A 13831-nucleotide genomic window follows, 5' to 3' on the forward strand; every position below is an offset into this window, starting at 1 on the left:
GCCTTAAGTCCCTTTGGGTTCACAGTATGGCTTAAGAAAACAAAACAACCTATGAATCCCAATCCCCGTTTCTTTCCCATGATGTGATTGCAAAAATAAAGTCCTGAAGACGCTATCGACATCCTTTGAATTTCCAAGGAAATGCTTCTCACGGAGGATACTTCACAGTGTTGTTGGGAGGATGAAGTAAGCGGTGTTAGTAGTTTTAAAAATTACACCCAGTAACATTAAGGGAAATCAAAGTTAGAAAGAATGAGTACCCATCCCAGCAAATTAAGCTGGTACATGGTGGTGGAACTGTAGTGTAGACCCTTTTGTGGTAAGAATATATTTAAATTTTATCTTATTGAGGATCCTCTTGTTACCACGTAGACAAACTCTTTTTTTTTTTTATTGTTATTATTTTTTTATTTTAGAGAGAGAGCATGGGAGTGAGGAAGAGGGGCAGAGGGAGAGGGAGAGAGAGGGAATCCCAAGCAGGCTCCTTGCTCAGTGCACAGCCCAACATTGGGGCTGGATCCCACGACCCCGGGATCGTGACCTGAGCTGAAATCCAGGGTCGAATGCCCAATTCACTGAGCCACCCAGGTGTCCCTAAGTGGACAAATTCTTAACCTCTCACTTTACACTCAAGTTTTTCATTTCCTTCTCAGAACGGCTGAGAAGTAGCTGCTGTTACCATGAAGGTATAGATGAGAAGTTTGAGGTTAGGGTTACCCATGATCACCAAGCTAACAAGGGCAAAGCTAAAATTCATCAGCAGTTTTGCCTCGTTCCCGAGTCCAGGGGATATTTGCTCAATACGAGTACTTCCCAAACATCGGTTATTTGCACATCACTTTTATAACAGCCACTATAATGCAACCAGCATCACGCTTTTCCTTATATAGGCTCGCTTTCCTTTTCCCTGGTGACTGCCTTTTTTTCACAGTCAAGGAGAACCTCTGACGGAAATGAACAGAACCAACATTTGCTGCCAATCTAAAAAGGGGCCAGTGTCTGTGAAAGATGGTCTCCACCAGTGGTTCTCAAAGTGCGCTTCCTAGACAAGGAGCATCAAGTCACCTGGGAGTTTGTTGGAAATACAGATTCTGGGGTTTGCCCCAGGCCTCCTGAATCAGAAAGTCTATGGGTAGGGCTCGGCTATCTGTGTTCCAACAGGCAGATCCTGGGGGTCCGTCTGAGAACCACTGCACTGTATACATTATCTTATTTAATACTCATAACTGCTCTGGGAACTAAGTGCTATACGTTATTCCCGTCATCGCAGATGGGTAAACTGAGGGTCAGGAGACACTAAAACCAGCAGCACATAGTTAGCAAATAAGGGGAGCCAGGGCTTAAACCCTGTTTGTCTGGCTCCAAAGCCTTTTCAGAGTATCACCTGGACTCAAAGGGGGATGGAAGGAGATGCCGTTGTAGTGGTTCAGAGAAATAGAGTTGAGACATTTAGGTTAAGAAGATAATTTTGACATTGATTATACATCTATTATGGCTTTGATACACAAAATAGTTTATTTTATTGCTTAAAGGGTCACTGAAATGCAATACTATGTTTTTGTTTAAAAAAAAAAAAGGCAACTGCTGCTTCTAGAAAATATTTGTCTTGGTCGAGATGATGCCAGGTTGAAAATTGGAAAAAATGGTCTTGCCTCTTCTAAAATGGAGGCTGTATTAATCCTTTGTGCTCGAATAAAGTCACATTAAGTTCAGCTTAGTGAATGTTTACCAATCATAATGGTATTTATACTTAATTAAATCTTCATATATACTTTAATCCAATTTCTCTTGTCTTGCAGAATGTTGTTCTAGAGATTAGGAATTAAAAGCTAACTGAGAGCAGTGTTTCTGCATTCTTTCCTTCATGGGGGTGGGGAGCAAAGTATGTTTGGGCACAGATTCCCCAGTAAAGATGATCCAAATATTATAGCATCACCAATGACCGGAAGCATCATAAATGATCCTTCAACTGCCTACAGCTTCGGCATAGCTCAACTATGTAGATTGTATGCAACCTGTCTAAAGTTTCTCTACTAGGAACTCAGCACGTTGTGATCCAGACTCATCCATCAGTCTAGGTACTCAAGAGCCAGAGTGAATTGTAAATTTTCAATCTTCCCCCAAATTTCTGGTCCTCAAAGGGTCTAGGTTTCCTCCATGAGGAAACACAAGCCAGAAGGCCCAAACCACCAACACAATATTTTAAAAATCATGTCCAAATTTATTACGCGTATTTAATATTATGACCTGGCTATACAAACGTAGCATCGTTTTAAAATTCTGTCATATGGATAGGAACCCATGGAAGTTTCTGATTTATACAATTTTTCCTTCAACCAGAATTCACCTCCATATTGGTCAAATAAGTGTCAGTGTGGATTTTCATCTGGCCGCAGACACACACAAATAGCTGTATGGTAGAGCTGACTGTTCTAATGACATTTTTAAGACATGATCCTACCAGTCCATCAATATTTATAATTCTCGGTCCCCGGCATGACTGAATGCATCCTTTGTGGTTCTAGAAACTGATTTCTAAACTTAGGCTGATGTACAGAGAACACAATGCATACTTTGAAAAACACTGGGAGTGATCCGGCCACGCCCAGATTTAAGGGCCAGGTAGGTAACCTTTCGGGTAGGGAACACCTACCTTCTAAATAGCTCAGTGTTTACATCTTCTGGGAGCGACACCTGGAGAAATGTTTCAAGTTTCTTTCTATTGTTGTCTTTTCTTAGCCTTTCATTTCCTTATACCCATGTTTCTTTCCCCCTAATCCAGTAGCGAAGGAGCAGCCCAGATCAAATGAAGACAGGAGAAGCCCACTGCACGAAAGGGGAGCAGGCCAGGAATCTAACAGCAATACTAACAGCGGGGCTGGAGGGGCGCCAAGTTGGGGGAGAAACTCCAAGCAGGCGCACGTAAGATGGAAACAAACCGCAGGCGTCCACGTTGGGAGCAGGTGCTTTCTCTTGGAATCAGATGCGACTGCATGATGGGCCCGGGGCGGCTACCCGGAAACCAGATTTCTTAAGGAGGAACTTTGCCCTATGACATTCCGACTGGAACTCCGAGGCTTGCCAGTTCTACAAGGTCTTTCTGATACTTTTATCTTCTCCTTCACTGATACCACGTGTTGGCCTAGCTCTCGTGGAATTATACCTCCACGCGGTATCTTACCTGCCATTTCTCTAATCCTTACTATCGAAGATTACGCCACCCCTTGTTTGGATCCAGGTGACAAATCGCTTCAAAGTAAGGAAAACTAAAGCGTTTAAGTCAAAAGCAGCTTCCTAAATATCGGCCGATGATCTGTGCAAATAAAGAACACATTGTGTCTGTCGTCCTTTGTTTCTCGCTTACAGACAATAGGGGACCTGCTATAAAGATCATTTTTCTTCGTCTGTGTATTTGTGGGATAAAAAGAGTATAGGTGGGGGCGCCTGGGTGGCTCAGTCGGTAGAGCATGTGACTTGATCTCGGGCTTGTAAGTTCGAGCCCCACATTGGGTGTAGGGATTTCTTGTAAATACATAAATAAATAAATAAATACATAAATACATAAATACATAAATAGACGGACAAAATACTATTTAAAAAAATGAACAGACAAAACAAAACTCATAGAATACAGAGATGGGTGGTTATCAGAAGGGAAAGGGTCCGGGGGGTGGGTAAGATGGGTGAAGGGGGTTAATTGCATAATGACAGGTGGTAACTAGACTTCTTATGGTGGTCACCTTGTAGTGTGTCCATAAATCAAATGATTATGTTGTACACCTGCAACTAATCCTATGCCAAATTTTACCTCAATTAAAGAGAAAAAGGATGTGTACAGTTTTCCACGCATGATGTTTCATTAATTTTATTGTCTGTAAACGTAGTAAAATATCTCTGGAAGGATATATAAGGAAGCAATCTATCAGGAACTGACAGAGTGCAAAATAAAGAGATCTGACACCTTTTGAATATATTTCCTGTTTTTTAGAAAGCTAACTTAAAAAAAAATGTTTTAAAAACAGGGGCAGATATTCAGGAAAAGAAAAAAAACAACTACAACAACAACACATTTTTTGAGTGGTGGAGTGGGGGGAAATGAGTCCAATATACTAAAATTCTAAATCCGGAAACAAACTCCTTGAGGTCATGTCTGTCTTCTTACAAAAGGCACTCTTGGTCCATGGAACAGTAGTTGGTACAACTAAGGGCTAAATAAATATTTGTTGACTGCTAAAAATATAAATGTCAAAATGTTCTACTAATTTTTGAAGACTTCTATTCACTGTGAAGACAAAGTCTCGATACACTTCACAGGGACTAGGTTCAAAGTCTCAGCCTGCTTGTTCCTCCCCCACCCCCCCAGCCTTTTGTAAGAACACTGGCCATTTCCACTGGCTCACAGAAGGAAGAGCCAGACCAAAGCCTGTTCCAGATGGGGACTGGGGAAGCTGTCACAGAAGCCTGTGTGGGGTTGGCCATCAGTTCCAGCAAGGACACCTTCCCATGACTCCAGTTAGCACAGCGGCCCTGCTAAGCCTCAGCGTGTTCACCGTGTTCCAACACACGCACACACACACACAGACACTCTCTCTCTCTATTCCTGTTAACTTATTTCCAGCTTAAAGTGGTCAGCTGGAACTTACCTCCATGGCCCCCCCCTCATTTTTTTCCCCACCCTTCCCCTGTCCTGTCTCCCTTCTGGGATTCTGCAGGGAATTTGCTTCAGATATACAGGAAAGATGAAATGACTATTCCCTTCTTTGCTGGTGCAAGTTCAAACTTCAGGTCACACAAATCCAGGGTTAGATCCCAGCTTTGCTTGGACAAGCCGTGTAAAGATGAGCATAGTACTTCAGTCTCTCTAAACCTCCTTTTCTTCCTCTGCTCGTGAGGATTACAATGATCATTTCTCCTAATTAAAAGAAATGATGGGGGCACCTGGGTGGCTCAGTAGGTTAAGCAACCGACTTCAGCCCAGCTCATGACCCCGCGCTTTGTGGGTTCAAGCCCTGCGTCGGGCTCTGTGCTGACAGCTCAGAGCTTGGAGCCTGCTTCAGATTCTGTATCTCTCTCTCTCTGTGCCCCTCCCCTGCTTGCAAAAAATAAATAACCCTATTTATTTAGGGTTAAATAAACCCCTGTCTCCAAAAAATAAATAAATATTTAAAAATTAAAAAGAAAGAAATGATGAAATACATACATCTGCAGCAAACTATACCAACAGAAAACAATATTAGACACCACGTATCATATATTTACACGGTTTTTTTTTAATTTTTTAAGTTTATTTACTCTTGAGAGATAGAGACAGAGCATGAGCAGGGGACGGGGAGAGACACAGAATCGGAAGCAGGCTCCAGGCTCTGAGCTGTCAGCACACAGCCCAACGCGGGGCTCGAACTCATGAACCGCGAGATCATGACCTGAGCCGGAGCCGGACGCTTAACCGACCGAGCCACCCAGGCGCCCCTATTTATGTGTGTTTAAGACAGTCGTTTGTAAATAATCAGGATGAACACTCACTACACTATGATACTGTTGGTTTACTCCTGCTCCTACAAGTCTGTGTGATCTGACAATTTAGCAGCTCATGGGATAGCATATGTCTCTGTTCCCAGTCCCCTTGCCAGTCCTCTTTCTGCCCTGAGTAGACTTTTGAGACCATGACTCCAGTCCGGCTCTGAGGAATGCGGAGTGATTGAGAAAGGAGCAACCACTATGCATCTACTTCAGAGATGAAGGTGGCTTCAAACCACACTCCAATGTGTCACCGGCAGTCCTACATGTAAGCACAGGGAGTGATTTCACACACAGCAGACACCGGGCCACCCTCACAGAGGGCCGGTACCCACAGCCAGGCTGGCACAACAGTGGAAACTAGTCGATGGAGGCATCACCAGGAACAGGTGGTGCAGGCCACACAGGTGTTCTCGGGCAGCATACGGAGAACAGAACTTTGAAAAGATACTCAGTCCTGAATCAAAGAGGGAATTGCGTTCTGTTTTCTGCCTTCAGTCGCCTGGCACCCCTTGGACCCCTTTCCAGATTATCATAAACAATGGAAAAGACTTAACAGTATATAAAACCAAGCGGCTGCAAACTGGAATTTCTAATTATCTGTGACTTCGAAATTGAGAATTTACTTTGGATCGACCCCAGCTGTTGATCAACTCTGTCTATTCCAACTCATTTTACCCAGTTCTTCTAGGCAACACCGTACCAGACCGCTCGTGTTGAAGCCAGTCGGTCGAGACCTGGGCACTTGATCAGATCTCAGACTAGAGACATTTCACTGAAGAGATCATTTATCAACATCCAAAGATTCTAAGATTCGAAAAACAGCCCCATCGACTTGGAGCATTGACTTTGAGGATCAGTGTTAATACCCCGTATCACGCTCTGAAAGAAACACTACCTATTAGAACTCATAATTCTAGACTGCTTATGAAAAATCAATTCCATCACGTAGCTGTGCTTATCCAGAAAAGCATGAAAAGCATTCATTCACAAGACTGAGCTAGCACATGTCGATTACACCTCAGTTAAAACAAAAGCAAAAACAAAACACTGAGCTACAAGTCGGTTACTATGTGATACATGATCAAAACAGCTTTGCCAGACCTCGTAGTCTGCATACTTCTTAGATCACCATATTGCACATAGTTACAAGAGGACAGAGCTGGCACTAAACTGTCACTAAAAAGCAACCAGACTAAGAGTTTTCTAAGGGCTAACATTTTTTCCCAAATAATTTCAAATGGGTCTGTTCTCTTAGAAGCGTTCCATGTTAGTGGACTCAATCTATGAATAAGAAAACGTTGGAACGGCAACCGGCACCTACCTGGAATCCTGTTAAGTGTCACCCAGAAATGTTCGTCGGGGCTGTAAGTATCTTTTGACCAGTGTAGTAGATCAATGGCCCTTTTGTCATGGAAGACAAAGTTGACAAACTCTCTCGTAAGGGCCACATAGGCAGTGCCAAAGTAGATGGTCAGCTGATGTGGAGGCGAGGTTTTCAAAATATTAGTATTTTTCACAAAAGAGCCATCCTTGCCTATGTGCTCCTGGTGGACATACTTAGTCCGTTTAATTGCGTGATCCGGAGGCAGTACCCCCGGGGTAATGTTTTTCCCTTTAAATCCTTTCAGATACCGGACTATCTCCTTGTTGGTTTTCAGGGGGAAATCTTGCCCACACGTGTTGATGGCGTACCTCCATGGGACCTTGGAGGCCGCAAGATCTTTTAGGCAGTTCAGGTCAGCCTGGAGCCTGGAAATGCCTGCGTAGACCACAGGTTCTATCTTTGACGGGACAAAAGCGTTTTGGAAGCAACTCAGTAATCGCCATACAGATTCCTTAAACTCAGCCGGGGCTTTCTCATCCACATGAACACAGTAGACGTTTTGGGGCATATAGATAGCCCTGAAGAGCCTTTCAAAAGTGTCAAAGTCCTTATGGATGACCATGACATAAGCCAAAGGGAAAGCGACTTCTTCTTCCGACAGGGGTCTTGTGATGTAGTGATTCTGGATCAGGTAGTCCTTACAAGGGACGCTTCCCAAAGGGGATGGTAAGGTCTTCCCCCACAGAAAAGCTGACTTAGCTCCTAAGGCATCATCACAGGCTTGCACTGGAGAATACCTTGGACTGGAACTGTTCACCTTCCCGAAACTCTTTGGTACGTTTAACTGGCTACTATAAAGGATCACCAAAATAACCACACAGACCAGGATGAAAGCAAAACAGCAATACCTCCAAAAGTTCATTATTTTCACTTCCTTGGAGAAGGGATCTCTCTCCAGGGATGGAGAAATGACCGGCCCCTGAAACCTCGCGCGCGAAGAGGCTGAACTGACGGCTCTTCAAAGTCTGGGATTTCGACAGCCTCGCAGCGGGGCGTGAGCGCTTCAAGCCTCATCTACTGTCTCCCGGATCCCGGCGTCCCTCCTCCGGGGCGCCGGCCGGAGAAGAAGCGATGCTCCCCGGGCTCGGCGTGCTCTTCCGACCCTCGGTGCTGAATCCCGGCCGCGCTCCGCCCCGCCCAGAGGCCCTCCTCATTTGCATACGGAATGCGAGTGGCGGATCGTTGCAAATTACCTACTGCATTGGAAGGACGGGTCCTTTTCGCCGGGGCTGAGTCTCCCCGGCTTCACCCCGCCCCCCTCCGATCCAATCTATTCCGATACCATCTCCCTTCTCTTCCCAGGCTCCCCCCCCACCCCTCACCTGGCAGAGTAAATGCTCCCACTTTGCCCTCCGGGGAGCCCCGCGACCTGCTAGCCGCCCTGGGGAAACCACAAGGTTGAGGACCTCTGCCCCTCGGGTTTTTTTTTTGTTTCTTTGCCCCTCTTTTTGCTTGTCAGTGTTGTTTCTACCTCTGGGCATGCAGACACAGATAAGAAAAAAATGCACTTGTAACACGTGTTAAGCAGATTATCAGCTGCAAAAAAAAAAAAAAAAAAAAGAAAGAAAGAAAAAAGAAAGGAGAAAAAAAGAAAAAGAAAAAGAAAAAAGGCTGGTGAGGTACGTGTTCCCCGGATTAAATCAGCCAGTTTCCCATGGTGTTATATACCACCGAGTCTGTGGAGGCTATGGGAAGAGGCAAAAAAGCATCACCCTCTTGGGGTATGGCAGAAGGAACCTAGCGGTGACTGACTTGTAACATTGAAGGGTCCGTGTGGATGACACAAATGTAAATGAAACAAACACACGTTAGTTTGCACACCAGACTGAAACGTGAGAGTCCTTGTTCCCAGAGAGAAAAGTTGGTTCCCCTTTCACACAGAGCTTCAGATAACTTGAGCTGTCAACACCGTATTTATCTACGAAATGTGGAGTGACTAGCCACTGGGTCTTTTGAAAAGTCTGACAGCTTCACATTTGAGTTCATTTCACAGAACTCAAAGAAGTCTCCTTCCCACCAAGCCACCTCTCCCACTTCCTTATTCTGAAGAAAGAACAAAGGCTTCGGGGCCGCTGCAAAATTCCTGGAAGTATCGCTCAGTGTAATTCAAGGGAGGCAGGAAGAAAGAGAAGCCCAGCAGGTCCGGTCACATTACACAGGGGTTGTCACAGCTCACCTGTGCCAGGTGCCTGGAGCACTCAGCAAATGTGGAGTGCCTTGTAGACCTATGAGGGCGGTAAGGACGCTTCTGGGGAAAAGGGACTGGTCCAACTACAAAATCCATTGTGACAGTCACAGTGGTATGCTAAAAATGCCTGCACCCATCTCCCGTCCCACCTGTCTGGGCAGGATCAGCTGCCTCTGTTAGGAAAGTGTTCGGTGTATAATGCAGCGATCTCCTTGCCCCCTTCCTGTCCCACCCCTCTCCCCTTCCCCAGACTCCCCAGCTTACTGTAATGGGCTGAGCTAATGAATGACAACAGTGTCACGGATGTGATGGATACGGATTTGGACACAGACCCGAAGAGTTGGCGGGGACCTTAAAGATATCTAATTAATACAACCCTTTATTTTACAGATGAGAAAACCGAGGCCAAGAAGAACATTCTTTTCCCAAGTCATTCAGCTGGAGAGAAGCCAGAAAGCTTCACTCTGCAGCTCCCTAGTCCAGATGCTGGAGCCAGTCCATTTGAGCCTCAAATCCCTGCTGGTCGCTGACCAGCTGTGAGACCCGGGTAAAGTTACTGAACCTCTCTGAGCCCCAGCTTCTTCATCTGTGAGATGCACAGTCACAGTGGTTTCCGTTTCACATGGCTGAGAAGAACATAAAAAGAGATGACTCTGGGGGCACCTGGATGGTTCAGTCGGTTGAGCGACCGACTTCAGCTCAGGTCATGATCTCACGGTCCATGAGTTCGAGCCCCGTGTCGGGTTCTGTGCTGACAGCTCGGAGCCTGGAGCCTGCTTCTGATTCTGTGTCTCCCTCTCTCTCTGCCCCTCCCCCACTCATGCTCTGTCTCTCTCTGTCTCAGAAATAAATAAACATTAAAAAAAAATAAGAAAAAAAAGAGAGATGACTCTTGTTCAGGGTTTATGTTTATGATCATACGTGTTCAGTAAGCATTACCAACTTTGTTATTGTTTCTCTTTAGAAAAATATCCAACATCTCCTGACCTTGTTAATGAACTGATATTTTGACTTCTGTTCTTAGTAATGGCAAAGAGAAATTTTTACCCTCTTAAGGCTTTCCAGTGGGTTGCTTTATTTCTACTGAAACAGAGGGGAGGTTAAATTCCACTCTTATCCTTCCCCATCACTCTCCCCCTTCGCCCCAGACACAAAATAGAAATATGCTGTAGGAAGGGAAGAATTGAATAGCCCATGTGGATGCCTTCACTTCCCTTCATTCTTAGTAGAACCACGCCCTTTTCTGTAAAATACATCCTTGGCAGAACTTTCCCGGAGAGCAGGAGTAGGGGAGGGCTGGGGGGGCGGGGAGGGAATTCTGGGCTCTCATTGTAGGTTCGGGGTGGTTTTCCCCTCTTTTTGTCTTGAGCCTTGACCCTACAGTAGAGTCCCAATGGAATGCCAATACAAAGCAAACTCAACAAATCTTTCATCAGGATTTATTCAACACAGATTGCAAGCGGGGCTGCGAGAGAGGCGCGATGTGATTTACAGCTCCAAACAGCACGACCCAGGAGACGCCTCTCTGGTCTGTCCTGAGACAGACCTTATGTACAATGGTTTAGATGAACAACGTGAGATTGCGAGGTGATGCCCTGCTAAGCAGTTAGCCCAGCGGGTAGGTTTGTTTTGCTTGGTATCTGTGGCAACTGAACAGGCATTTTCTTCTAGCAAATAATTGGGGCGGGCTAAGCTGTTAACTTCCAACCAGTACGTTATTTCTGCTCTGGTCACTGCAGTTGGCTTAACCTACTGCAAACTGTCATCAAGCGGGCATTTTGTATGACCTTCCCCTGCCTCTCCGTACCCCAGGATAATCTTTAACATCACAAACGAGGAGATAGCACAGGAGGCAGCTAACAACACATCATCAGCTCAGCTCTGCACGAACACACAAGGCGAGGCTACCTAAAGGTTTCTGAGAACACGACGGGATCTTTTCTCCCTTACAGTCACTGGGTTCTTAGTAACTTAGGAGCCACGTGTCTGCCCCAGCTGAGCCATGAGAGGTAAACGTGGAGGCTGGTTTGGTTCTCGGCAGGGGCAGGCTTGGAATCCGGGCCTGACTCCTTTCCAAGTGCTCATACCTCTCTACCACAGATCACTCCTCTCAGCTTAATTATTGCTGCTGGCTCACGACAACGCTTTTTGACGGGTCCCCTCATTTCCGCCAAATGTATACCATGCTGTGTCAGTCTGGCAACCCCAAATGCTTTGGCTATGTGGGAGACACAGAAAATAAACAAGAAAGGATCTCCCAGCAACCAACGATCACAATTTATGGGCTGGATTCACACACGTGAATGTGTTGGGGAAGAGAAAAGAAAATAGTAGGTGAAGCTGGAGGAGGAAGGGAAAGACAGGGCTGGTAAGTTCACAAGTGGCAGCTCACATTTGGGCGAGGTGTCATGGACACAGAGGGAGGGTGGGGACTGCAGCAAAGAGCCTATGTCCCACCTAAAGCAAGCAGCTCCCTCTCAATGCTGGCCAATAATGCCACGCTGGCCACGGGGCCTGTACTTTTTTTTAATGTTTATTATTGAGCGACAGACAAGGAGCATGCGTGGGGGAGGGGCAGAGAGAGAGGGAGACACAGAATCTGAAGCAAGCTCCAGGCTCTGAGACATCAGCACAGAGCCCGACGCAGGGCTCGAATCCATGAACCGTGAGATCATGACCTGAGCTGAAGTCAGATGCTTAACTGACTGAGCCACCCCGGCACCCCACTCTTCAAATATTTTCAGAAGTGAGAAATCTGAATTTTACCCTTTTTTTTACCCTGAATTTTTTAAAAAATTCCCAGACTCTTTGAATGTGACCAAGTACTTAAGAAATTTTTAAAACACAAGTGCATGCATGTACATGCACCCTGAAGGCTGCATGGAGCCTTCAAGATGCAAATTTATCATCTTTGTTTTAAGCATCAAAGGTCCTGTTCATGTACGTTGAACCCCTCTCCGGTCTTAGGCCATGAGCTCTTAGTATAGTTGCACAGTCGACAAAGTTATTCAGACCCAAGCAGTTAAAAAGTCACAAATTCAGGAGGACCTGTCTGACTCAGTTAAGCGTCCACCTCTTGGTTTCAGCCCAGGTCATGATCTTACGGTTCATGAGTTCTAGCCTGGCATCAGGCTCTGTGCTCAGAGTGCAGAGCCTGCTTGGGATTCTCTGTCTCCCTCTCTCTCTGCCCCTTCCTCACTCATGTGCTCTCTCTCTCTCAAAAATAAATAAATATTATTTTAAAAAGCCACAAATTAACAGAGGGATGTAGCACGGGGACACCCAGGCACCCTGTTGTCAGCAAGTGATGGGCTGCGGGTGAGAAGGTTCAAGAAAAAATCCAGAAGCAGAGCACTTCCAAGACCATTCAGTTAAAGGATGGCTGCCATCCGTTCAGCTCAGGGACCATTTTATTACTGCCGATCAGTACCCCCAGCACTTGTAAATTACCAAATACGTTAATGTCTATGAAAGGGTTTGACAATCATAAAAATCAGTGCAAACATTGAGCCAAGCAGACCGTCTCTGAAAACAAGCAGAGCGCTAACATTTAGTGAGAAGGTATATAAATGTATTTATCTATCTTATGCATACCTGCTGCACATTCTATTTAAAAAGTCATTTGTAAAGGATGTTTATTCAGAATTTTTTTTAAGTAACCAGTTTCTGCACAAAAGGGGAGGCTTTTAATTATTTAGTAATCACAATTATGACAAAAATTTTTCCCTGAAAGTATTAGGCAATTATGTTGACCACATGATTCTACGTCAGGCATCAGCATTTTTTTTTTTTTCTATAAAGGGCCACAGAGTAAATATTTTAGGTTTGTGAGACATTTGGTTTCTGATGTAATAACCACTCACATCTGCTAATGCAGCTCGAAAGTAGCCATAATATGCGCCTGTGTCCTGTGAAGTCTTTATTTGTGGACACCGATATCTCAAGTTCATATAACATCCATGTCACTAAATAGTCTTCGTTTGGTTTTTTCCAACCATTTAAAAATGTAAAGTCATTCTCAGCTTGTGGAGGGTACAGAAATGGGTGATACTTAGCCCATGGGCTGTGTATAGTCTGGCGATCCCTGTTCTAGACTGCAATCGGGTTCCTCCAGGCCTATATTTTGCAATACTGGAATCTTTGCAATCACCTATAGATTCTGTATCTTTCCAGACAAAGAAATGTGAAATGGGGCCAATTACACCTGCCTGAAGCCCCTTTACATCCATCATCTGGGTTATAGTGCACAGCACTGGACTGTATGCTTCAGTTTCCTTCCTTCTATAAAATGGAGGTATTAAGAGGACTGACCTTATAGGGCTTTAAGGAGATTTAAATAGGTTCAGGATATAAAAAGAGCTTAGAACAATGTCTTGCACGTAAGAATTACTCAACAAGTCTTAAGGCATCTCTCTGTTGCCAAACTTGGCTCACCCAGGAACATACCTGCCCCGTCTACTTCCTAGATACTAAGCAGTGAAGCAGAACAACTGTGTTTGAGGGGTCATTCTGCCGCCTGAAAGATCCCAAAGGATAGGTGGGAGCCCTCAAGGTCACTGTTATCATGGGTGGCATTGGCCTCTTCTGTCCTGTGCCCCCGCCCCAAAGTGGGGCAACTACACTTCAGGCTTCTTCAGCCTGTATTTCCAAACCATTTCCAAATGGTTACCTCTTCAGAGAGCCAGCCTGCTGGGTCACCCCACAAAAAGGTTACCACAGAGACAAATACACAGCATAGT

General features: G+C 45.2%; 1 protein-coding gene across 4 annotated transcripts in view; it reads right to left on the reverse strand.

The window, feature by feature from the left end:
* Positions 1 to 13831, reverse strand: part of GCNT2 (glucosaminyl (N-acetyl) transferase 2 (I blood group)) — an 83884-nt gene that overhangs the window by 24109 nt on the left and 45944 nt on the right. Inside the window, exon 1 of one of the 4 annotated variants that reach the window (XM_060614814.3) lies at positions 6842 to 8424. The exons of the other annotated variants lie outside the window; for them this stretch is intronic. Within the exon in view, the coding sequence (XP_060470797.1) occupies positions 6842 to 7766 (925 nt within the window). The 5' untranslated portion in view covers positions 7767 to 8424. Of the gene's footprint in view, positions 1 to 6841; positions 8425 to 13831 lie in introns of those variants that run through there. 4 annotated transcript variants of the gene reach the window in all.

This window comes from Panthera onca, chromosome B2, assembly GCF_046562875.1.
Source record: "Panthera onca isolate mPanOnc1 chromosome B2, mPanOnc1 haplotype 2, whole genome shotgun sequence".
Taxonomy (NCBI): Eukaryota; Metazoa; Chordata; class Mammalia; order Carnivora; family Felidae; genus Panthera; species Panthera onca.